The 26,272-nt window shown below is 46.8% G+C and overlaps 1 protein-coding gene across 1 annotated transcript in view; it reads left to right on the top strand.

Annotated features, from left to right (window-relative positions):
- The window catches only part of AFF2 (ALF transcription elongation factor 2), a 487,389-nt gene extending 463,484 nt beyond the window's left edge, over positions 1-23,905 (top strand). Inside the window, 8 exon segments of the mRNA XM_027096865.1 lie at positions 1,087-1,376; positions 1,945-2,008; positions 4,861-4,997; positions 8,953-9,024; positions 9,826-9,919; positions 12,891-12,943; positions 18,929-19,119; positions 23,662-23,905. Of these exon segments, the coding sequence (XP_026952666.1) occupies positions 1,087-1,376; positions 1,945-2,008; positions 4,861-4,997; positions 8,953-9,024; positions 9,826-9,919; positions 12,891-12,943; positions 18,929-19,119; positions 23,662-23,783 (1,023 nt within the window). The 3' untranslated portion in view covers positions 23,784-23,905.
- Positions 23,906-26,272: the final 2,367 nt, after the last annotated feature.

Genomic DNA, 26,272 nt, shown 5'->3' on the forward strand with positions numbered 1-26,272 from the left:
CACCATGCCCTTACCGGCCTTGGTGACAGGGGGGACCGTCCTGCCATTCACAGAGCAAGGGGACTGGTTTGGGTGTCAGTTTGGTTTCAGAGCAAGTTGAGATGCTGATGGGCCATCTTGGTGGAACTCTCCAGAAGCGATCACTGCAGTAGCATCAGAGAGAGGGTTACAGGTGGAGGTTTCCCTCGGGGAGTTATACCTGCTTATTGTCAGATCTGTGCCAGTGCACACAAGACTGGCAAATCCTGTCGAGGTCAAGAGAGAGGAGCTGAGGAATGAACGTTGGGGGATGCCAGCCTTGGAAGGAATCCCAGCTCAGACGAGGAGAAGGAGCAGGTGGCACCACGGCAAGTACGGTCAGAGGTAGGACAGTCAGGATCGTCCCGCAGTTGCCAGAGGGGGGCATGGGGGCAGAGTCAGCGGTGTGAACACGGCAGGTGGTCTCGTGACACGGAGCGTCACATCGTTACAGATCTTCCCACCTACTTCATTCATCTGGATCCCATTCTTTCTACGGCAGTGACAGTTCAGGGTGGAACTCAGAAGTCTCTGACTCCTTTGATTTTTGACCTGGTACAGATGAGTTTTCTCTCCCCCAAGGCCTGGAAATGAAGAGGCGCTCCTGTGGCGTCGCTAGCAGGAAAGCACTCGAGGCCTCGCGTGAACGGAAAGGCAGCCCCAGCCGCGGCCGGTCCCTTATCAAAAACAGACACGTCGGGGTGACAATCTCTCTCTCTCTCTCCTCTCTCTCCCTCTCTCTATCCTTCCCTCCCTTTCCCATTCGTCCCCTCCCCTCCACGTCCCCAACTGGATTTAGACCTTCGCCAGTGACTGTGTCACTGGGATGATGGAGCTATGTAGTCACAGCATGTGACTAGCTTGGTGTTTGGTGTCATCATAGAACAAAAGCTGGTGATTCCCGGAGTTCATGACATATAGCGGAGTCACCTGTGTATCCTCCAGCTGTGTGCATCGTTTTCTTCTCTCTCGTCTTGTTTCCTAGTGTGTTTGACATGCAAAGCATTTATGAAAAGATGCTCTAAAAATCTGGACCTAATGGAAATTCTTTGTCCTCCTTTTTCCCAGGAGGGAGACACTCCAAAAAAGGCAGCCTCTGCCACCGTCACTGTCACCAACACTGCTATTGCCACTGCCACTGTCACTGCTACTGCCACTGTCACCGCCACTGTCACGGCCACTGCCACGGCCACTGCCACTACCACCACCACTACCACTACCATTTCCACCATCACCTCCACCATCACTACTGGCCTCATGGACAGCAATCACCTGGAGATGACATCCTGGGCCGCCCTGCCCGTTCTTTCCAGCAGCACTACCAATGTCCGGAGACCCAAGCTCACATTTGATGACTCGTATGTTGTCCCCAGATTCTCTGGAGTGGTGAACGGGGGTGGGGGCAGTATGGCTTTTCGAGCACCGTGCATGTGTCACCTGAAAATAAGGCCTCAGAGGCAGCAGTGCAGCTCCTATAGCCTTGAAAGTAGATTTCTCCCCTCCTCACACACACCTCTATCCCCATCGAGAAACGCTGGCCCATTTTCATCGTGGAGCTCTGTTACTGTTTCCAAAGGCAGGTGCTGAATCCCAGCCTGCTTGGTCCTCCTTGCTTACCCGTGTCCTCAGATAGAACTGTGTGCCAGCAGAGAGAATTATAGCCAGGTTCTCTTGGGTCTGTTTGGGCAGCTGGAAGGGTTGGGGTTGGAGGATGCGGGTATTTATCCTAATGGGCCATTATGCACTTCCGATTTCATTCACTGGACTATTTCAAGCTCGGTTATTATATGCACGACAGGCATTCATCGGCCCTGTTCAAGGCATTGTATAGGAATGGATTTATAGCCCCCCCAAATTGTGACTATTCGGTCTTTTAATGAAAAGATGAAACATTGCTTTCTGAACGTGCTCGTTTTGTTTGTTTAGGGTTCACAACGCTGATTATTACATGCAAGAGGCAAAGAAGCTGAAACACAAAGCTGATGCCCTGGTAGGTTTCCTTTCTCCCGTTGCTGTCCTCCCATCCAGGTATTAGGCTTTGAAGGAAGACAAAGAAGGCACTTTACAAACGAGTCAAACCTCTTCATTGCTGCTGTGACGCAGAGCGATTGGAGCTGGTTAGTTCCTTAGCACTGGGATTCCCCAAGGTCTTGGCGCCACGTTGCCGTTCTTGGTTTTCCCACTCTTCTTCCCCTTGCTCCAACTTCAGAAGCTTAATGGCTTGTACTGTCTTTTTTTTTTTTTTTTTTTTTTTTGCGGTACGCGGGCCTCTCACCGCTGTGGCCTCTCCCATTGCGGAGCACAGGCTCAGCGGCCATGGCTCACGGGCCCAGCCGCTCCGCGGCATGTGGGATCTTCCCGGACCGGGGCACGAACCCGTGTCCCCTGCATCGGCAGGCGGACTCTCAACCACTGCGCCACCAGGGAAGCCCCACTTGTACTGTCTTTCAAGTGATTTTGAAATGACCTTTGAAACTGCCCTGGGGAAGGTGGGAGCACCCATGGGTTCCAGTAAAGCCCGAACTGGGTGTGGGCAGGGAGAGGGCTGCTGAGAGCCAGTTAAGTGGCCTCAGTCATTGGCTCTGAGAAACTCAGGTCTGTAGAAAAATCTCAGCTCCTTGCTGCATTTGATGACATGTTTCCAGAGTGAGGCCCACAGCCAGCCTAGGTCCCCGCACACAGAAGGAAGTTCTGTTCTCTAGATTTCCCCCAGCACTTGGCCTCGCTGCCTCCAAAGGAGTCATCTGATTGACTGAGCCACCTAACAGGGGGTCTCAATCGTGGGGTGCAATCACTTGGGGAGCTTTAAACTAGCCCTGATGTCCAAGCCACACCCCAGAGAAATGGAATCAGAATTTCCGACACTGGGACCCAGCCATGGGTGTCTAAGCTTCCCCCGGGTGATTCCCAAGTGCAGCCAAGGTTGAGAACCACTGCCCTCAATTCAGGGTCCTCACCTTTGACTAAAGCCCAGCATAATTAGAGGTGTCAGCTCAACTCCATTGGGTTAAAAAAAAAATCACACCCTCCATCATCACATTGTGTCCAGCCAGGACTTAGCTGCCCTGTGCTGTTTGCCACTGGGAGGGCTGTAATGGAGGACCACGACGGTCTCTGCGCCGTGACTTGCGCGTGGCCACCATCCACCGCCCTCCAAAGGGCCACGGTACATAAGGAGATAATCGGTATGTCTTTAGTATTAAAATTTCCATGGGGTGTGTGAAAAAAAAATCTAAAAAATCTCCCTCGGTGGGGGGTGGGGGTGGGGAGGAATGATAAAAAAAGAAAAGGTTGAGAAATACTCATTTAGAGGAAGATGTCTTTGCTTGGCTTACGTCTACACCAGAGCTAGACACTCCTTTGGAGTTCAAGCCCCTAATTGGCCCTGTGGCCCATGTAGTCTTCTCTCTGGACTTCAGTTATTCCTTTTGGCAAAAGAGAGATTTGGGCCAGGTGATCTTTAAGGAGCCTTCCAGCTATGGACTTGCAAATGAAAAGTCAGTTTCAAAAATCAGGATGCAAAGCTTAATTTCCACAGGGGAGAACCAATCAGAGTCAGATGACCTAAAGAAATTATCTTGTAAGGCAAGAGAAGAAGGAGGTTTTCATAAAATCGCTTTGAATTGGGCTGAAACCGGTATTTTTCCACAACAGCTTTCAGAAAGGAAACCACAGAATTCCTGCAGTACATAAAAGCTGGAGAACCTTTATTGCAAAGAGTCATTTACAGCAAGCGATTCTGCAGGACCTGTAACTCATCATTTTATAGATGTACTTAATCCTTTGCTAGAGACAGCTACTCTGCCGTTTTGAGAATTGAAACCTTCACAGTTGCATAGAAAATATTTTGATAAAAGGTATACAAGAAAATTAGAATAGCTCAATCTGCATTCTATTGGTTCTTTCACATGAAATTCTGTATTAGTGGAATTCTTCCATCCAGCTATCAAAAATTGAAAATGTTAAATACTGTTAGAAAATACTCACTATAAAAGTGTCATATATAATATTCATTACACATAAAAAAGAAATCAGTATGTCTAAGTCAATTTAATCGTGACCATTATCAGGGCTAAAACCTTTTGCAATAAAATTTTACTAAACTAAAATATTTAGTAGTGCTATATTTGGGGGCTTTTTTTTTTTTTTTGAGGTACGCGGGCCTCTCACTGCTGTGGCCTCTCCCGTTGCGGAGCACAGGCTCCGGACGCGCAGGCTCAGCGGCTATGGCTCACGGGCCCAGCCGCTCCGCAGCATGTGGGATGGGGATGATGTGCTCATCTAGAGTTCCAAGCAAAGACTAAACGGGTTAGTTGTCCAGGAGGCTTGTACAAAGCAGGGTTTCATTGCAAGCTCTGTCTAGAGGACATTATGTTGACCAGTCTAGTAAATGTAGTCAAGAGAAACGAGTCGAGGCAGTGATTTGGATCCTGGCCCACCAAAAAGATAACAACAACAGGAATACCACAAAGACATGATACCTTGGCTGCAGTTTTCTCTTCTCAACCAGCCTCCATGTCATGGCAATAGAACCTGAAATCAGTTACATCCTTGTCTAGACAAATTCCTAATTGCTCCCCTCCATAGGTCACCCTTGGCACTGTTGGGCTGGGCAGTTCTCCACTGTGGGCGCTGTCCTGTGCATTGAGGGCTGTTGCAGCATCTCCGGCCTCTGTCCACTAGACGCCCCTCATCCCTAGTGGTGACAACCGAAAAGGTCTCCAGACATTGCCAAATGTTCCCTGGGGGAGGGGTGTAACGTTGCCCCGGGTTGAACACCACTGCTTTAGATGAAGGAGAGAAGAGGGACCGTCATGTTGACAAGTCTTCTTCCTGTTTCAGTTTGAGAAATTTGGCAAAGCCGTGAATTATGCCGATGCAGCCCTGTCCTTCACCGAATGTGGCAACGCGATGGAGCGCGACCCTCTGGAAGCCAAGTCTCCGTACACCATGTACTCTGAGACCGTGGAGCTTCTCAGGTTCGTGCCTTTCTGCTGCCTTTTTCCTTCGCTCTTTCCAGTCATAATTAGAAGCTGCTTGCTATGTTTGAAAACTATCACTTCCACATAATAATGACTCATCCAAGGCATCTCCTTCTTAGCAGTCATCATAATTCGTTCTTGCCATTTTATTCATGTCATGGAAAATTTATAACTGATGGACACTGCTTGTATCAATTATTCCCTTCGGAGGTTATAACGTGAGCGTTACAATTTGCAATATTCATAAAATTAAAATGGAAAGGTAGTGGATGCGAGTAAAGTATCATCATTTCACTGTTTGGCGTGGACACTTGTCTTTTCAAAGCGCAGTTCTATAATTCACAAAAAGCGGTGCTATTGGGATTTCTGTTATAAACCATGTTTTCTAAAAATTTCTGCCTCAGTTATTACAAATGGAGGGGCACTGTTCCAACACAAAGGCAGCTCTGGAGGCCGCAGCTGTGGAGTAGACGTTCCATGCATCTGGAATTTGAGGGGCAGTCAAGGTGGTAGCAGGGGGAGGGGAGAGATGAGGTTGATAATAGGGGAGGGTGTATTAACGGCACAGATTATTGGTTTCATTTGCATTTTGAATGAAATTTTCTGGCCTGTTGCTCTTGGTGCAGTGGAGTTTGTGGGTAATCAAAAAATTCTTGTAAGAAGGGGAAAGAGAAGAAATGATATCCATTCTAGTGCTTTCCAGTAATCTGCAGGTATTTGTACAAGAATTTCCTCTACCTCTGAATAGTGGCTAAGCACCCTCATCTGCAGGATGGACTACATCATGGCTTTTGATTGAGTGAGCAGTTCTTCACCTGATAGGTCCTTGTATCCAGCCACCTCTGGCTTCATTCATCGATAATGCCAGGCCTGCTTTTTATTCTGTTCTTGCATCTGCAATAAACTGTTACAAACCTGAGGACCCTTGTACCTAAACCTTCAGACAGACATCGGACAGATTTAGCATGCATATTTTCCCAGGAAAGCATTTGAAAAGATCAGAAGAATGGGAGCCATTATAAAGAAGAAGAAGAAAAAAAAAAACTACGGTTACATAGAATCAGAAGACTTAGTTAAAGCCACCAAAGTAGGGAGATTGTGAGGAAAGTTCCAGCCTTACCTTGACAGGCCAGGCAGCCATCTTTGGCTTTTCGCTGCTCTGAGAAGTATAGAAAGTATCTCTCAGACTTACTTTATGCCCTGTGAAAGCCACCGCCGCCATTTGTAGCTTTCAAGGGGAAATTGATTTCTCAGTGTCTATACGAGGCTGCCTGCAGTTTTCAAAGATGCACAAGATGAAAATCCTGGCAGAAACGATAAGGATTCAAAATGGAGGGGAAACTTGAACGAACAAACCTGCAGGAAAGCCATGCCTTCTCTTCATCCCCAAATGCAAATTAAAACAAGGCACTTTTTCAATTGACAGGAAAATGTAAAAATGTTAATACCTAGTGTTAGCACATACGCAAAATAATGGTGAACTGGGCCTCCTCCATGCTGCTGATGGGAATGGAAATTGATCGTTGTAAATTGAGGGCAGTTTGGCATTGTGTAGGAAAACCTATACAAGTGAGCATTCGTATCTTTTGAGCCAGTAATTCAACTTCCAGAAATTTGAATTTTCTATACTGAAGAAAAGACTTGTAAGAGGAGAACGAGTTATCTGTACAGTGTTCACTTTGGCCTATATTATAGCACCCAATTAGAAGCAAAACAAATCGTCAACAGGAGAAGGGTAATTAATTACATCGCAGTACACGCAACAGAATGATTTGCAGCCATTGGAGTGCAACAATGATGGAGACTGTGTAGCTGCACGAAAATGTTTATAGTATGATGTTAAAGTAAAAGCAAACCACAGAATTATAGACACATTGCATTTCTAACCACGAAAGGCACGTTTCTGCACGTGGACCAACCTGGAAGGGAAATAAGGTCATATCTGTAATTGGGGGTGAAATTATGGGTGTTTTCACTCTCTATATATTTTTTCTTGTTTTCTTTTAGGAAAACACATGCTCTCTAAATAGAAAAGCAAAACATCAAATTTCATTTTTGGTACAAATGCCATGTGAATCGCTGAGTGATATTTATTTCCATTAGAAAACACTTCTTTTTCCTTTATTATTTACAATTCTTTTTTCTTTTTGTCTAAGCACTGTTGTTTTTTTACATGATGTGATAGTTTACTCCCCATAGGAGTATATTTTCAGTGGAACCTGGTGAAAGTCAATGGAGAATTTATAGCCATTCACTTTTAAGTCAGTATTTTGAAACTTTATTTTGAGATAACTGGATATTCACATGCAGTTATAAGAAATGATACAGAAAGTTCCTGTGTACCTCTCCCCCACCCCCCGTTTCCCCCCATCTAGCGTAGCTCTAGTCCAAGATCACAGCCAGGACAGGGACATTGCTACAGTCCACCTGCCTTACTCAGAAGTCATCAGGTCTTTTTTCTCCCAGATTTAACCAGTTCTACCTGCACTACTTTGTATGTCCTCTATATATGTAGAACTTTACATTTTCTAGTATATGTGTATGTGTAATTTTTTTTTTTTTTGGAGAGAAATTTCAATTGGGAATAAAATGGGCTGAAGCAACTAAGTCTTCTGGCCCATGTAAGCCACTGGAACTCCACTATCAAGCCACTTCAACAGTGGCTGCAATTAGAGGGTAACTGTAATAAGAACATGGTTTTTAGTAGCATAATTTTATGTTGAAGAGATCTGTATTACTCTCTCCCTGACGGTATGCTGGCTGCAGAGAGAGCACCCCATTTTTTTCATTCAAGTAATTATGGTTGCTCTGAGCCTTGGGAATCTGCAATAGACATATACTTGTGAAGACAAGAGGGGCATCACAATGACTTGACATTTCAGTGATCCAGCCGTCAAAGACAGATTTATGACATCATAAGAAGCCTTTTTGCTTAATATGGCAACAACAGGAGGGACCCACATCAAGTGCGCGGGTCCTTTTGCTGGAAAACGTTCACTGGACAGAACTGGGGCAGTAACTGGGGAGAGCAGAGCGATAGGGGGCGCCGGTGTTCCGGGGAGGCTGCTGAAAGTGCGGGCTCACCGTCGCCTTCTCGTAATCGAGAGCTAGTCGGGGCTGCCTGCACATCTTCAACTTCCCTCTGCAGCACTGAACTCTGTTACTTATTCCACCACGAGTGCCTGTGAAATTGCATTAAAGCTCAGACAATGACTTTATGCAATGAATTGATTTTCAAGAGTCTAAATGCCCAGAATGGAATCTGCTCAGCTCGAAGAAAAAAAAATGGGAACTACTCAACCTTTGATCTCCCCGGTGTGGAACAGTAACGATTAAAGAGAGTGGAAAGACAAAATATACAAGCACCATAAATTAGGGGCGCTCAGACCTTTACCTGCTGTGAAATGTACCTCCCTTAAAAAACAAAAACACCACTTCCTAGAGGAATATGTTCCACACCTGAGCCATTAGAAACACACAGCTATTGTAACTGTGTGATGGAGGCCTCCCTACACTCAGGTCAGACATAGCTGTGTTATTATTTACCTCATCTGTCAAAAACTCAACTGAAACTGACATTTGTGTCCACGTCTCATTGAAAGCCAATAATATTGTTTAACTAGAATGTTCTTAGAAACAGTATTTTGCTAGCATTTATACGCACGCCAGACCCACAGTAGTTCCACAGCACTGTTCTGGAACATGGGCTCCGGTTGTAGCTGGCTTCTCCAGCTAGCTTCCATCCGTCACAGCAGTGCCATCGTGACACTCCTGTGGTCGTCGTTTTGTATATGTTTTCGGGAAAGCACACTTTTGCCCACGTGCCCTTCTCGGTCCTGACACCCAGAGCACATGTGGGGCTAGCGCATTTAGGTGATGAGAACGCCAATGACTTTGGGACTTTCTGAAGGGTCAGATGCATTCCCCTTGAGCTTGTCCTTTCTCTTCAAAGGTATGCAATGAGGTTGAAGAACTTTGCAAGCCCCCTGGCTTCGGACGGGGAGAAAAAGCTGGCCGTACTATGGTAAGCCTCCTGGAGGCCACCAGGAAACAGCTGAAATGTTGCAGAAGGATTTGAAAAGTTAACTTAAGCTGCTTACCCCCAGATCATTATTCTTGTTTTCCATTAAACTCTGGAAGGCTAACTGGTGGATTTTTTCAGTCGCTGACTAAACATTTACTCTCTGAATTTATACCCTTATCAAGATGGGATTTTAATGCTTACCCCTTCTTTTTTTTAAAAAACGACACAAATTTATTATCTTACAGTTCTGAAGGTCAGAAGTCTGACTTGTGTTTCACGAGCCTATAATCAGAGTGTCAGCGAGGCTGCATTCCTTCCAGAGGCTCTAGGGGAGAATCAACTTCCTGGCCTTTTCCAGCTTTTAGAGGCCACCTGCACTCCCTGGCTCAGGGCCCCTTCGTCCATCCTCAAAGTCATCAGTGTAGCTTCTTAAAATAGCTCCCCGACTTTGACATTCGGCCTCCTTCTTCCATCTTTTGTGAACTCTTTTTTTCTTTTTTTAAACTTTTATTGAAGTGTAGTTGCTTTACGATGTTGTGTTAATTTCCGCTGTGCAGCACGGTGACTCAGTTATACATCTATATATATTCTTTTTCATATTCGTTTCCATTATGCTTTATCACAGGATGTTGAGTATAGTTCCCTGTGCTATGCTTACTCCCTCTTTTTAAATTTTTTTTCTTTTTTCACTTATATTCCTCGATAACCGTAGGAGAGTAACTGCAAAATAGGAATCAGTTTTTAGTTTTATAGGTTTGATCACGCATTGGCATTAACATGGTCCTTTCCTCAACACCACAGCTACCGATGCTTATCACTTCTCTACCTGCGGATGTTCAAACTGAAGAAGGACCACGCCATGAAGTACTCCAGATCACTGATGGAATATTTTAAGGTAATCCTTATTTGGTATAATTTATAGGCCCCGGGTGATTAAATCACTAATGAGACATGGCAGGCATGTTATTAAATGTCAAGGTTGCTGCTGCCAAAGGCTTAACCTTGCTCATCCTGGCTCCTCCCACCTCTCCTTTGGGGCTCAGCAGAGAGCTTAGGTTTGATTTGATTCCAGAGAGAGAAGGTACAATAGTTCAATCCCCTGATGATTCTCTGGACTGAACAAATGGCCCCGGGCAGCTTCCCAGCTGCAGTCAGGGTTGGGGGGGGGGGGCGATGCCTTCCGCCCACCCTGCACGGTGGACCCGCCAGAGGACGCGGCTGGAGCTGTGGCCATGGCTATGGCCGGTCTCGTGTTACATGAGATGCCAGCCTAGAAATTTCTCGGCAATGAGAGAAGTCACCGCAGCCGCCCTGGGCTCTGCGGGGACAGCCACACCCCCTTTGACCATGGGGAGTCTTGGAGGACAGTGGTTGCACCTGAAGATAGCTGATTGCTTTGGCTGCCAAAATAACAAACAATAAATAAACAAATGCATCGTCTAGGGAGCGGAAGTTTTGTTTTTTTCTTTTTTTTTTTCCGGTACGCGGGCCTCTCACTGCTGTGGCCTCTCCCGTTGCGGAGCACAGGCTCCGGATGCGCAGGCTCAGCGGCCATGGCTCACGGGCCCAGCCGCTCCGCAGCATGTGGGATCTTCCCGGACCGGGGCACGAACCCGTGTGCCCTGCATCGGCAGGCAGACTCCCAACCACTGCGCCACCAGGGAAGCCCTGAAGTTTTTAATCTGCAAGCAAAACAAGATATTTCAACCACGAGATGCAATGCCGAAATGTGGGAATGAGCCCGAATGAAAGCTGCAAGCCTGGAGCTAGGCCTGGCCGCTGTGCCGGGTATCACTGGCTTGAGGGTCCTTGGAGCTTCTGTGGCTTCTACCCCCATAACACTGGTCACGTTTTAGAGTTGAGGGGGTTCAAGGCTCCTGTTGGGCAGGTCCTGAAAGGAAAAGGACAATTTTTTTATTGATTTTTTTTTGCCAAGTTCATCAGACAACTTGGCTCGGTTGCACCAAGGCAGTTGTTTGAAGTGAATCAAATCCTGACCTTACCTCAGACATCAGAACGCGGTGGGAGAGGGTGCACAGCGCTGTGCGGACACCGACTCGGGAAAAGGAGCAGGTTCCCCAGCTACCATGTGGTGTGGCCGTAATAAAGCCAGTGCTTGTGGAGGTGAACATGGTCAGATGCAACAGCTGCCCACGACCGTATGTCTACAGTATCAGCCCGGGCTCTGGAAAGGCGTCTTGATGCTGTAGGTCTGGGGTGCCCTAAGAATGGGCATATTTCTAACAAGTTCCCCGGCAGTGCTGATGCTGTGGTCGCGCTTTGAGCCCCAGCCCCAGCATCTGTCCTCTGCGGCCTGTCCTGTGTAGCTTTCAGGGCACTGCAAGATACCAAACAGACGTTAAGTAACTCACTCCCCTGGCGGTGCGCTGAGCTTCTTTGAGGTTCAGAACTGGAGGCTCTCACCTGTGAGGCCATTATAACGAGCTGTCCACATGGGGCGGTGCCGAGTGTCAGGTTTTCCTGTGCTCCACAAGTGTACCGCCACTACAACAGAGGAGACCCATTCTTTTAAAAAAATGTATTTGGTTGAAGTCTAGTTGAGTTACAATGTTGTGTTAATTCCTGCTGTACGGCAAAGCGATTCAGTTGTATACATTCTTTTTCATATTCTTTTCCATTGTGGTTTATCCCAGCATATTGAATAGAGTTCCCTGCGCTCTACAGGAGGACCTTGTTGTTTATCCATCCTATACATACTAGTTTGCATCTGCTGACCCCAAACTCCCAACCCACCCCTCCCCCACGCCCCCTCCCCCTTGGCAGCCACAAGTCTGCCCTCTATGTCTGTGAGTCCGTTTCTGTTTCGTAGATAAGTTCATTTGTGTCATATTTTAGATTCCACATGTAAGTGATATCATATGATATTTGTCTTTCTCTTTCTGACTTACTTCACTCAGTATGATCATCTCTAGGTCCATCCATGTTGCTGCAAATGACATTATTTCATTCTTTTTTATGGCTGAATAATATTCCATTGTATATACGCACCACATCTTCTTTACCTACTCATCTGTTTATGGACACAGGTTGCTTCCATATCTTCGATATTGTAAATAGTGTTGTGATGAGCATTGGGGTGCAGGTATCTTTTCAAAGTATGGTTTTCTCTGAATATATGCCTAGAAGTGGAATTGCTGGGTCATATGGTAGCTCTATTTTTAGTTTTTGAGGAACCTCCATACTGTCTTCCATAGCGGCTGCACCAATTTACATTCCCACCAACAGTGCAGGGGGGTTCCCTTTTCGAGGAGGCCCATTCTTTAAACCAGCCCATCCGAGGGAAAGATTGTTTAGTGATCCACTGTAATGCAGCCCTGCAAAACCGTCAGCCATGAGGATATGCATGTGATGATAGCAGATCAAGGTGCTTCACACACACACACGCACACGAATGCTGCTTGGTCCTGGCGAGTTCCTGGGATTTCAGAAATGACCTCCTACCTTGCATCCCAGGGAAAAAGTTTGTAACTGGAGCTAAAGGTGAAAAGCTTGTCTGTACTCTGAAGAGCTTGTTTTGCAGAATAAATTTCAGATGAGGATAATTAAACCACTTCTTGGAGAACTGAGTCTGATTTCACTGGGCCTTTTAGTATATAAGATCTTTCATCAAGTGACTTTCATGGTCCTGATTGGAGCCCACTAATTATCCCAACCAGCTATTTTCATCGAGTGTGCATCGTGGTGTGCTGACGTGCACATACATTCCAGCTCTGGTAAGGAAACAGGAGGCATCCCGAAATGCTGCAATCAATATTAATGTACTCGAAATCACACTTCCATCTGTTTCTGAATTAATAAAACACAAGATAGATGTCCTCATTTCCCTCTCTCTTTCTCTCTTTTAGCAAAATGCTTCAAAAGTCGCTCAGATACCATCTCCATGGGTAGGCAATGGAAAGTAAGTATCTTCTGAAAATTATTTTTTCATGAAAATCAGCGATCGAATAGTCCCCAAATATTGGGTATTGACAACCCCAGGTGGAAAGGTCAGTTCTGAATCTACGGTAATTTTGGTGCACGCAGAATTCTAGTCAGGTTTCAGCTAATAGCAGGACAGAAAAGTTTAAGATGATGTGATTCCAAATTTCTTTCACTATTTGATCTTTAAGCCAAATGACGGCCATAAAAGTATCAGTTAATGAGATGGCAAGCACCGTGCCATTTCGGGGAGGCAGGGTAAAGTTACCTCCACTGCAGTGATTTTTCAATGAGTCACTCAGTAATGAAAGACCAATGAAATATTCATTGATATATGGTAAGTGCTTTAATAAAACCAGAGGCATAATAGCGCTGAAAATGTGAAGGCACTTGGTCAGCCAATTATCTGAACCTTCATGATGATTTTTATATTAATACTAAAATACCCTGACCTGAAATGTAACAGCAGCTACGCTACTGCCGGTCTGAGGCTCGGTGAACTCACCCGCTCTGCGGCCGTCCTTAGAGCCCTATCTGCTCGGGGCAGCTCAGCCCTCCAGCAGTAGGGCAGGAGCTGGGAAGCCAGCTGACGTGGGCCAGGAGCTGCCCTTAGCTCCCAGGGTAAACTAAGAGAGCCCCTTCCTCTCTCTGCAATGAAAGGGCCGGACCCAGTGACATCGGAGGCTCATCTGAAGACAGGTTCCTTTTCAGAGGGCGACTTGGAATCCCAGTTCTGTCTCAGCCCTGAACTGCCTACATGCCCACACTTAACTGGCTTGAGCACCCATTTCTCCTGTGACTCCAATACCTCCCTCACCACCCCAAGCCCACTTCCCACCAGTGGATGTATACCTTCACAAAGAGCTGGGGGGGGGGTTCCCCATTTTTCTTCATTTCAAAATTCTTATGTCTCTGATCAAAACACTTTCTTGAACAGTGAAATAGTCTCCTTTGCCACTTTATAGTTTAAAGCACAGTCCCGAAGCAGTGGGATTGTGAACTCTAAGATCATAAAAACATTCAGAGTGAGGGAGCAGATCCATTAAAAACTACGTGTTAACTCAATTACTGTATTGAAAGGAAGGACCATTCAGACTGTTGAATTAGGTCTCACTCTTATACTGACGGACAAAAGTGAAAGAACGCTTCTCTCTGGAAGCTCAGAAAATAAAAATAACTATTGAAAGGCCCAGAGAAAGCTATTTTCTCTGAGCACGGAGTAAAGCAAGGGCAAAGTCAGGTAAGCAGCCATTAAAGGATCATTGGGAAAAATTTTTTTTTAATTCTGCTACGAAAGAACTCAAACACATTGTACGCTTGTGAAGTCACATGAAAAGCCTCCCGAAATGATTTTTAAAGCAGCTCCTGTCTGAAGAAAGCACACTCCCGTTGGTAGTCCAGAGAGCTTTTGAATGACGCAACTCAAAACGGTCGCCCAGAGGTTACAGCCCATTCATTCAGCAAACACTTTGGGTACATTTCCCTACAAGAGACCTGGGACGCAGCGGAATTCCAAGGGCTCCCTGCACTCGAGGAGCACGCAGTCCAGTGGAGGGGGGTGACAGGTATGAACAAAGTTCTGCAGACACCCAAGCAAAAGAGAGCGCGGGCCTCCATGGGTGGTCAGGGAGGGCTTCTTTGTCTCCCAGCAACACTATAGCCTGCTTCCCCCAGCGAATGATGACAGCTGGCCCCGCACCAGACCTTTCACGATGCCTTGACCCTGACCGTGAAGAAGCAGTTGGAAGAAGGAGAAGAAAAATCCGTCTGATATAGAGCAGGGGTCGGCAAACCTTTTCTGCAAAGGGCCAGATAGTACATATTTGGGGCTTTGCCGGCCCAGAGGCAAAACCGAGGGTGTCATATGTAAAGAGAACATAAGAGAAAACAAGTTTCCACAAACATCTCACTGATAAAATTCAGAATATAACAGCAGTTAAGTACAAGTTTTATAATACAAGTCTGTTCAGGAGAGGAATGGAATTTTGAAAAAATAACATTTTGCGTCCCTGGGGTTCAAAGGTAGCATTCTCGCTCATCCAATTGACTGCAAATGTCCATCTTTTCACACCATTCATAGCTCACAGGCCATACAGAAACGGGTGGTGCACCAGCTTTTTTGACCTCCACAGAGAGTCATGGAAACCATGTTATGGAGAGTCTAAAAGGGTGGGGCAGCAGTCTCAGATGTCACCCAGAGAGAATAAAAAGAAAGAAGGCTGGGAAGGCTATGGAAGGAGGAAAGAACGAGGCCATCTGAGGCCTTTAGAAGAACTCTTTCAGTAGACAGGTGGCCGTGGGTACCATATTGAAAGGGTTGGAAGAGAAGAGATATCTCCACATGTTTGGGACATTGGCCAATAAAAAGATGTGAGGAGTTTGGTGGTCACTGGAGGGAACATTCCCATCAAGCAAAACTTCTCCCCAAGATTAGGGAGGGCTGTGCCTGCGTGAACGTGGCGTGAGCTTGGGGACAGTGGTAGAAACAAGCCAATGTTGGACTCCAGGGTGAGGGTCAAGATGAACACCCAAGTCAGGTGAATCCTTTAGCAGAGGGAGTGTAGGACTTTGAGGTAACTTGATGGAATGGAAGGAGAGTGGACTTTGGAGGAAAACAGACCTGCTTTCAAATCCTGGCCCTTCAACCGATTTGCTACATGACTCAAAAAGGAGCTGAGTTTCTCTGAGCCCTTTTGCCATCCGTGAAACAGTGGTGGCAGAAACTCGCCCACAGAGTTGTCACAAGGCTTAGAGATAATATCGGTGAAGCCCAGAGCACCGGGCTTGGTGCACGGCAACTTTAACAAATAGTGGCTCCTGCCACTGCCACGTTTTGTTGTCATTGTTGCCTTTTTGAGTTGGAAAACATCAGGGATCTCGCCCCTAGAGCTCCCACAGCTCTTGGTGTACACTTCACTTTTGGCACTTAGCCGAGATTGTCAGAATTTAACGGAGTTCCCTCCCCATTAGACTATTTGCTCGTTTCAATAAGGGGCTGTTCATTCTTTTATTCACCAGACATTTATTGCATATGCCTACTGTGTATGAGACACTCTGCCAGGCACTTTACAAACGTATACCCTTCCATGTGCTGCTGTACGTTGTTCGTCTTCCCTCCCCAGAGCGCCTCATGTGTAGTGGATACTACATAATAACAGAGGGATGGCTGGAAGGTAATCCATTCATTTATCTAACTGCTATTAAGTACATAGTATATGCACCAGGCACTGTTCTAGATGCTGGGAATGACGCTGGATGAAATAGACAAGGATCTATAGACAAGGACCTCCTCAAGGTCACATTCTTTTGGAAGAGAAAGACAGTACAAAAAGAGTGCATATGCTAGATAATAAATGTCATAGAGGAAGGCGAAACAAGGAGTGGGGATAGAAAGGGCTGCTTGGCCTGGGGGAGGAAGATCCTGAATAGGGACATTAGGGAAGGATGATGGGAGGGCGAGCCATGCAGATCCCTGGGGGAAGTGCATTCCACGCGCAGGGCTCGCCACCACCTCCAACGGGGACATGACTCGTGATTACCAGGAACAGCAGGGGCTGAGTGCGGTTGGGAGGCAAGGGAGCACGGTGGACGCCCAGGGTGCTTATGCTGTGAGTGGTCGGAAGCCTGTGCTGGGGCGTACACACTCATGGCCACGTGCCACGGACGTGTGAAGAAAAGCACCAGATCTGAAGCAGATCCACAGAGGGAGAACTGAACGACGAAGCCCAAGCTGTGGGGAGAGCCAAGCTGGAGTTGGAGGCACACCAAGATGAGCGCGGCAACGGCCCTCTTTCAGCCAGAGGCAGTGTCCTAGGCAGGTTTTGATTCGTGGATTTCACGCATCTGATGCTGTGTGCAGGGTATGCAGCCGTGCTCCGCACAAGGTCAGCTCACAGAGCCTCGTGTCAGGTCCGTCGTGACCAAAACCGAACGCATGCCCTCGCTCTCCTTGCCTCCACCGCTGATCATTTAAAAGAAGGTGCCGAGTGGAAGGGAAAGAAAGCCCCTCAGTAGCTCTTCAACGTTGTAAACTGAAAAGGCCTTTTCAGGACGTAGGAGATAAACGGAGGTGATGTGTTTCCCCTTATGACTTCTGGACATGATTGGAAATCACTGAATCCAGCCTTTTCTTGCAGGCCAGGGAAGGTCCAGCGAGGGGAGGGGTCTCAGGAGCACACGGCAATTGTACGTAAGGCAGGGCCAGGCTAGAGTCCCGGTCCCTGGGATTCCAGAACTTTCCCAGCACCCCACGGTCCCCCTCTCAACATTTGTGACACTGACACCTTTGCAATCTTCTCTAGAGATTACAAATGAGGACGTTCTCCTTTCTGGCCGTAAATTGACATTTACGGGTTAATGACCACCACTGGGTAGGAAAAGACTAGAAAATAGCATTTGCAACCTGCCATGACAAAAAAAATCTAGCATTCACTGCTCTTTTGCTAACACTTCTGTGCCCAGGTCCCTGAGTTTAACCATTCCCCTGACCACACCCCGCCTTGAAAGTAAATCTTTCCATCAAGAAGTATCAAACATCTCAGAAATTATAAACAGAGCAGGAAAACCTTCACACCCTCTTCCATCACACAAGCGCAGAGCACTTGCACAGAGGATCCACTTTCCCCCTCATGCCAGAACATACCAGAAGACATACTCTGTTTGCGGAAATGGACCAATGCCCTCCCGTGGCTGTAGGCACCGCCTGCGTGAGTCTCAGGCGAGTGCATCAGTTGAGTTGCTCCCAGACCGAGTCAGCCCCGCTTTGGCATTTTGGTACGTGGTGACTGCCGTTCCCCCAAATCCTCTGTGTATGCAGCCTGTCAGGGTGCGCATCTGTTCTAGGAGCAGAGATCGGCTCTGAGAAATACAGCCACCCTGCAAAGGTAGTTGCCAACAGGTGGCTGGCACAGGGGAGGGAGTGTGAGAAGGGCGCCTCACGATGGGCAGTCATTCGAAGGCTGGCTGAACGAGGACAGGGGGGCTCGTGGGTGTGTATAGGTCTTGCTCGTGGGCACAGGCAGCCACCCAGCCTTTGGGACTGTCCCTGACCCTCCACGCGACGTGCAGCCAGCCGGCGACTTCTTGTTGCTGGCATTAAAGGATTAAACAAAAATCTACCTCCGAACATTGGTACTGCCCAAAGTAGGAACTCCCCAAACTTCTCTTTATAACCCAGTGTGCAGGTGAACTGCCAGCGATTAACAGCCATCCTGTAGCCACGTCTTAAAGAATCCTAAAGAGATATTCATAATCTTACTTGTTCCAGCTTCCTTAGTATTGCTCCTTGGGGGGCTTTTCAGGATTGCACTTTGCTTATGGTGGCAACTGTATTTGGAGCAAACTGTCACCATGGTTTCCACAAAACACTTTGATAAGAGACCAGTATTGCACATCAAGTCTTTTCTAAGTGCCAGTATCCGTTCTGGCAGCAGGTAGAGAAATCATCATAGCTCTGAGCTGATGCTTTCTCTGGAACATCAGAAGACTTGTTAGACGTATTCAAAGTAAGAGCTACATTTGTGGGTAGAATTAATGCCAGAGGAAGATTCACCCAGCTCTCTGTGTGGTATTTTAAAACAAAGTAGCGATGTGCATGGAGTCATCAGTGGTTCCCAAAGGCAGTCAGACTTCAGGGTTTAAAGTTAGGAAAGGATAAGGATGGCTCGTTCTACAGCCTGGCCCTGTGGCCCTGTGTGGTTGGTCTAATGAGGCAGGAACAGGGTGATAATAAGTTCTCTCTACGCTGGGGCCTCTGGAGAAAGCTACTGTGCTGGCAAAAGCTATAGGATGTCCTCTGAGAGGAGTTGGTGGGATGCAAGAGCGAGCTTCATATATGTTCACCATGCTAAAACTCACTGTGGCAAATCACGGCCTCATGAGGTCCCAGCGTGATGGGGGAGGCCTAGAACGCCGCTGTCACTCTTCCCAAGCAACCTAACAAAGCCTGTCTCTTCCCATCCCCCAGAAACACTCCATCCCCAGTGTCTCTCAACAACGTGTCTCCCATCAACGCAATGGGGAACTGTAACAACGGCCCGGTCACCATCCCCCAGCGCATTCACCACATGGCCGCCAGCCACGTCAACATCACTAGCAACGTGTTACGGGGCTACGAACACTGGGACATGGCCGACAAACTGACAAGAGAGAATAAAGGTATGCTGCTCTGCTCGACCCATTGCTCACGGGCCATGGTGGAGTCAACTTGCTTTCAATGGCTTGAGTTTTCCATGGTGGCCTTCTCTTTCTGTCTGATTTCCAGGGCTACGTGAGGGAAGAGGGGGTTAGCTCAGGGCTGACGTGGTGACCAGTTTTTGCTGAGAGAGTGAAAAAGGCCTAGGATTGAGTTCTCCTTTAAAGTTTAAAGTAACTTGACCTATGATGTGTTGGCAAATGTCTGTTTCGCATTTTCACTCAATGGTAAGGATCAATGCAGAGAAACAGAGCAAAGGGGAAAAGAATGATTTGCAAATTAATTGGGATTAAGGCACTTGGCTTTTTTATGTTTTTGGAGAGGTGGGGTTGAACCAAGGCCTTTTACCTTCGTTTTAATCGTCAGCTCCAGTGAGTACGTGACGATGCGGCTTTGCAGTCAGAAGCCAAGGCCAAGGCTCAGCTAGTGTTTTTCACCCACTGACACCTGGGATGAAAGATCAGAGCCCTGTTCATGGGAACACATGAGGTTGGCTACAAAACAAATGTGAGGAGAGCCCTGCTTCACCAGAGGGTGAGTCAGTGGTCCTCAGCCACTCATGCTGCCATCTGTGACCCTAGCTGTCACACAGGTTTGCCCCAAAGCCGCCTATCCTAATGAAGACGGGAAGTTCAAAGAAACCATACTTTTGCCCTGGCCGTTCAGTTGACTTCGGTGATTCTGGCCCAGCAGTCAGCGACAGACCCACTCTAGTCGAAGTGAGGACAGATGTGGGTCTTTCTGAATCAGACTGCAAAGAGGTGACCTGTGGTTTAGAGCAGTAGAGACATCTGGCTAGGTACAGGCAAGAATTAGCATCTCGCAGGCTGGTGGCCCCTGCTGGGACAGGGTATGGTATAAGTTGCATGGAGTGGGCTTGGGTCCCAGACGGTGACAGGACTTTCTTGGAATCAGGCTGGGGCTGCAGGCTACCTAGATGCAGAGGGACGTTCCCGTGGGTTACCGGCCCCTCCTCCTGGCTGCATCTCTATTGCGGCATCACTAAGCGGGCGGGGAAACTGTCCCACGGAACTAGGAAGGGTGAGATTTTGAAGCCTAATCACTTAAGCTTGAATCCTGTCGGGCACTGGCTGGGTGACCTCAGGCAAGTTACTGAAATCTGTGAGCTACTCCCTAGCTTCCATCTCTAGAATGGATATAATAGGATGATGATGAAACTACCCAGAAGGATGGTAGACGTGGGTGGAATAAAATAAGATGTGTAAATCACCTAGCATAAAATATCAAGTGCGAGGTAGAAATCCTACGAAGATTTCTTTCTCTTTCCTTACTCCATATGATGACACATCTATATAATTGAAAGAGTCTGTGCCTATCAAAGCATATTGCATAATTTGGGACTCCGACCCCTTGACCCAGCTCTAAACTTGCACTGACTCCTAGGGCTATTTGCATGTGTTGGTTCTGTGTGTTCATGCGGTCATTTCTATACGCCAGGTGCTGTACTATTTGTTTTATCATTTGTTGTGTCATTTAGCCCCATTTCCTAGCTGTAGAAACCGAGGCTCAGTGAGATGCAGAAAGTCACCCATGATATCACAGCTCATCATATTGGAAGCAGAAATTGAATCGAGAAATGTCTGGTTTCAGAGTGTGAACTTTTATCCTATAGGATGCACTGCCCATCTAGAGGGCGAGATTAACAACGGGTCCTTGGAGACCTTCAGTGAGCTCCTGTCCTCAGTTATCTGAGTAATGGGCAGTTCTTAACTCGTCCACTTCCCTAGGCTTCTGGAAATCCAAAGACAACTAACCCAGACAACCAGGCCAATCCAAGGGTTCTAGAATTGCTCAGGAAGGCATAAAGCATCTTAAGTCTTGCCTAGCTTGTCGGCCTCCGCTCTTCTCTGTCTTATTTTGTATTGGTAACTGGAGAGCTGTTCAATATTTATGGATTTCCTTCACAATTGCATCTATTTTCAAAATCTGTTAAAGTAATTCCTTCTAAATTAACCATAGAACTTTCCAAGAGCAATGTAGCGGCTGGGCTGATGTTGGACTCAGATGGTGCTCATCTTGGCCTTAGCACAGTGTGTCAAGGAGTTGTTCAATTCCCTGACTAATATTGAATCAAAATGACTGTGTCAGTCTACCAGCAGAAAGATGCTGCACCCGGCTGGTGTGGTCCTAGGGATGTACCAGGGGCCGGGGAGAGGACCTAGTTTGGAATCTTCTGTTTACGGCCCTGAGTTTCACACACTTTGTCATTTCTGAACTGCTTGAAGTGGGGGTTTCTTCCCACATCTGTCTTGTCTACATAGACATGGGGAAACTGAGGCACTTCCCTTTTGATTGGTACTCTGCCTCCCACTGGAGACCACCACGTACCTGCACCTTTTCCCACCCAATCTTGCAATGGAGGTGGCGGAGGTTGGCTGTCCCAGTGGAAGGTCTCCACCCCTGCCCCATGTCTGCCCACCTGTACAGCTGCAGATGGCTCATTGCAGAACATTCTGGTGCTCAAATGGGCCAATAGGGCTGATTCTGCCCTCTGGCCTTTATTCTAGAAGCCCGGTTCCTTACCTTCCCAGCTGCTGACTCGAAACACTTATTAAAATGGTGACCTGGGTACCCAATGAAGAGTGCCACCGCAGAGGCTTCCCTGGTGGCGCAGTGGTTGAGAGTCCGCCTGCCGATGCAGGGGACACGGGTTCGTGCCCCGGTCCGGGAGGATCCCACATGCCGCGGGGCGGCTGGGCCCGTGAGCCATGGCCACTGAGCCTGCGCATCCAGAGCCTGTGCTCCGCAGCGGGAGAGGCCACAACAGTGAGAGGCCTGTGTACCGCAAAAAAAAAAAAAAAAAAAAAAAAAATAGAATGCCACCGCAGACTTTGTACACAATATCCAGGGGACATCCCACTCACGTTCACTCGACAACAACTGGGTCCTTTAACATCTCCCTTAATATTGTATTACGGAAGAGAGTATTTTCAATGCCCAAAGTAATTTACTCCCTTATCAGCAGAAATTACTTTTATTGCCTAGTACAGGTTAAAAAGTATCACATAATCAAATGAAGCTGATACGCGGAGAAGGAGCCCATATGTTCTACATAACGTGAAGAATCAATGCATTGTTTAGTGAAATACCATCTGCTGGGCAATCAAGCACACATAACCCATGCATGGAAATTGCTTTCCGAGAAGGCAGGAGAGCATCCCAACCACTTGAAGGTAGTCTCCAGCCTCCTCCCCCCCACTGAGCCAGCACGAGTGATTTCCTCGTGGCTGAGGGAACAGGACGCCCAAGAGTTTCCTTCTCACCGAGATCATCGCGGTGCCAGACAGACGTGCAAAGGGGAAGCCTAGCTGCTTTCTAGGCATCATAGAGTTTTTCCCACAGACCTCCCACCCCGCCCCAAAGCAGACAGTCTAAGACTCTGGTCCCACTGCTTAGTAGTAAGGCCTCAGTGCCATTCCTTCCCCGAGTCAGCTGGAGGGGAATCGGCCAGGCAGTCTTACCATCCGTGTGCCGGGGGGCAGGGGGAAGTGCTATGCGACAGATCCTTACAGGTCATTTTCCTTCCCTAAAGGAGTAAGACTTACCAAATCAGATGCCTCCTAGACATTTATCTGGCCTTAGAGGCCGATGGCGCTAATGGCTGTCTAGGCTCACCAGCTGTATCTACGTCAAGGCAAGAAACATCGATACTCAGTTCATTTAGACAAAAGGAAAAGAGAATATTTTCAATTCCATAACGCATAGAATGAAAAACAGCTTGGTATCATATAGACCATGGCTCCCTACCATTTTGTGTATAAAGACCCCTTTCTAACTATAAATTTATAATATATAAAAATATAAATTCCAGGGCTTCCCTGGTGGCACAGTGGTTGAGAGTCTGCCTGCCGATGCAGGGGACACGGGTTCGTGCCCCGGTCCGGGAAGATCCCACATGCCGTGGAGCGGCTGGGCCCGTGAGCCGTGGCCGCTGAGCCTGCGCGTCCGGAGCCTGTGCTCCGCCACGGGAGAGGCCACAACAGTGAGAGGCCCGCGTACCGCAAAACAAAAACAAAAATATAAATTCCATATTTTATATAAAATATATTTAGATACATTTTATTTTAGATACGTAATGTTATGTGTATATTTTCAATACATAAATATGTTTCTATAAACATATATAAATATTTAGACAAATATATTTTATAGGTACTATATGCATACTGTGATATGTGTGTGTCGTCTGAGAAAATATATGGTGATTTGAAAAAACTTACTATGAATGAACAGATTTGAATGAATTTGTGTTTTCTTAACCACAGTGACACAAACTTGATTTATGCTGTAGAGCTTGGGGCGCTAACAAAACATTAAAATAGTAGAGCTTGACATCCATATGGAGTTTGGGTCACCTAGTAGGTACTCTGGACACTTGTGTCGAAAGAATGAATGAACGCACAACGGATAACTTGTCCAACGCCCGCGTGGTTGTGGTCCTGCTGTCGTTCAAAGGCCTGACCGAGGTCTGCTCTGATTTTCAGAATTCTTTGGCGATCTGGACACGTTGATGGGGCCCCTGACCCAGCACAGCAGCATGACCAATCTCGTCCGCTACGTTCGCCAGGGACTGTGCTGGCTGCGCATCGACGCCCACTTGTTGTAGTGGGGTGCGCCCCCGTCTCCAGCACTGGTGGAACTCCACTCATTTGGGAAAATTCTCTTTGATTATGTTTGTTTTTATGATTCTTTTGATATCTGTGAAAAACAGAAGTCATTGTAAGTGGACACTACACCTTGAGCAGTGTATCTTTTATCACTTAGTCATTTTTCAGTATTTTATATGCATTTCACAGATCCCACCATCCTTTTGTGCTTGATGGAATGACACAGTCCCTACAGTATTGTTTTAAGTCCACACTACCCACAACAAAGAATGGAAAGCAATTGTGAGAACAGGTTCCTGAGAAGTGAAACGGAATGTCATATATAGACATATATATATATGTGTGTGTGTGTGTGTGTCTATATATGAACGCAGGCACAGAGGACCTGCAAAGATGCAAATTTTCAGCAATAGCCATTCCCCAAACTGCACTCTTCTGTCCGGACAAGAACATACTTCAGAATCCTTTGTTAAACTTTTGGGGTTCCCACAGACTCAGTTTTCAGATGAGAATTTTCATTGTCGAAACCCACTGGTTAGATGTTGTAGCAACATCAGAAAGTCAAATTTAAGAAAATTAATGAGCACGGCAATGCCACTCTGAAATGCAGCCAGAGGACTTTTTAGTTAGTATCCCTTTCCTGATTCCCTATTTGAAAAACTTCAAGGATGAGAAGGAGTGGCAAGATTGATGTCGACAACGTTAGGCATCAGCTGGCATAAATATTTTTGAACTCCATGATTTGAAGCGTAAATCCTCACCCAGCATTCTCTTTGTGTAAAGCTCTCCTTTGGAGGGCCGTTCAGTCAGTGCACGCCCTAGTAGCCAAAACGCTACACTCCGGTTTTAGAGATGAGAGACGGGAGGGGTCTGGAAACCGTCCAGGGAATGCACACCTCTGCCTCTTTTGCAGTTGGTTGGCGGGGTCTACAACTGGCAGGACTTTTTTTTTATTGTGCTTTGCTCAGATCTCTGGAAACGAAAGTCAAGTTGTCACTACCTAGAAGTAATCATATACAGTTTGCTTCCTAGTGGCTTTAAAATCTGGACTTCCCCAAGTATTATCCCCATTTTCTATTTTACCGGGTTTCTTTTCCACTTCTCTCTGTTTTCTTCTACCTTTCTTTTCCTTTTTCTTTTCTTTCTTTTTTTTGGGGGGGTGCTCATTAGCTTTTGACGGAAATACAATCACTGGTTTTATTCAAGTCTATATTAGCTTGAATCATTTCCATGAAAATCCCGAAGAAAACTTCAAACTCTCTAAGTAGTAGCTAATCTTTTAACAAAAAAAATGAGTCTCGGGGTCATGCTTCACCCTAGGGTGGTTTTGACAGAGCCCTGAACATTGGGAACAGTTCCCTTGATTTGGAGATATTTCTGCATCAGTTGCGACTATCCCCACCCCTTTATGATCCTCTGCGTTCATTTTATGTCCCTAAACATCACAATGTAAATATCATCTTTGGTGTTCCAGCTCACTAGAAGAATTCCCCACACGTAGTAAAAACTATCCCTACGTTAGTTCCTTGTAATTACCTGCCGGTATCTAATTCCACATAGCCCTTCATCTGCTGAGTTATTGGATTCTCTTCACTGAGTTATGACCAGATAAATAATAGATATACACACACATGAAAGATGCAAACTTGTATGATTTTGAAAGCAAGTCACGCAAGTCTGTGATAAGAACGGCAAGGGATCACTCCGCACTCTCATTGTCAAGGTTAGCTGTATCCCCAGTTGCAAAAGAGCCAGACTTGAGCTCCGCTCTGGTCATCTCTGAGTTGAAGGCCCTTTGTTGTATCATAAGGGCTGTGGAAGTTGTCCTCCAATGGCTGAGGCCACGTTGTGAAAAGCTGACAGCTGGGAGCGTCCCAGCAGCTGAACCAGCACTTTTCATGCTCCCGGTACGGTTGAGCTGGACGTTGGCAGTCTCAGCGTCAAACCTCACACACGCAGACACACACACAGACCAATGAAACCCGAGAGAATCTTTTCTGAGCCTCTTAAGTGAGGAAAATGATCCTATGAACGACTCCGGACACCCAAGCTGGGTGTCACCTATCCAAATGAAGCTGATGGCTCTGCAGTGACTCAAGGTCTCTGTGTGTTTTCCACGGCTTATCAGGTAGAGTGCCTGACTATGACTATATGATGAAGCCCGCTGGCTTGCCTTGCAAGTTCAACCTAGACCACAATCCTAGACCATCATGGATTTAGGAGTAGATTCTTCTTGAAATTCAACCTCTGGAAAGTAGACATTAGGATGCTAGGGGCAGTTTCCCGGGGAAACTAGCATATTGCCTCACGAATGAAAGACTCGTAGCTCTAGTTTCAGTGCGTCATCATATCTACATGGCACACAGCACAGAAGCAGCAGAGCATCCTGCCTGCTGCCTGATGTGTCACCCCTGGTGGCTAAATGTAAAGTGTGTGCCAACTCAGGATCACCACCTGATGATGTAGCAGAGACCCATTTGTAAAGCAG

This window comes from Aethalodelphis obliquidens, unplaced genomic scaffold (assembly GCF_003676395.1).
Source record: "Aethalodelphis obliquidens isolate GAN/ISIS:26980383/991018 unplaced genomic scaffold, ASM367639v1 scaffold110, whole genome shotgun sequence".
NCBI lineage: Eukaryota > Metazoa > Chordata > Mammalia > Artiodactyla > Delphinidae > Aethalodelphis > Aethalodelphis obliquidens.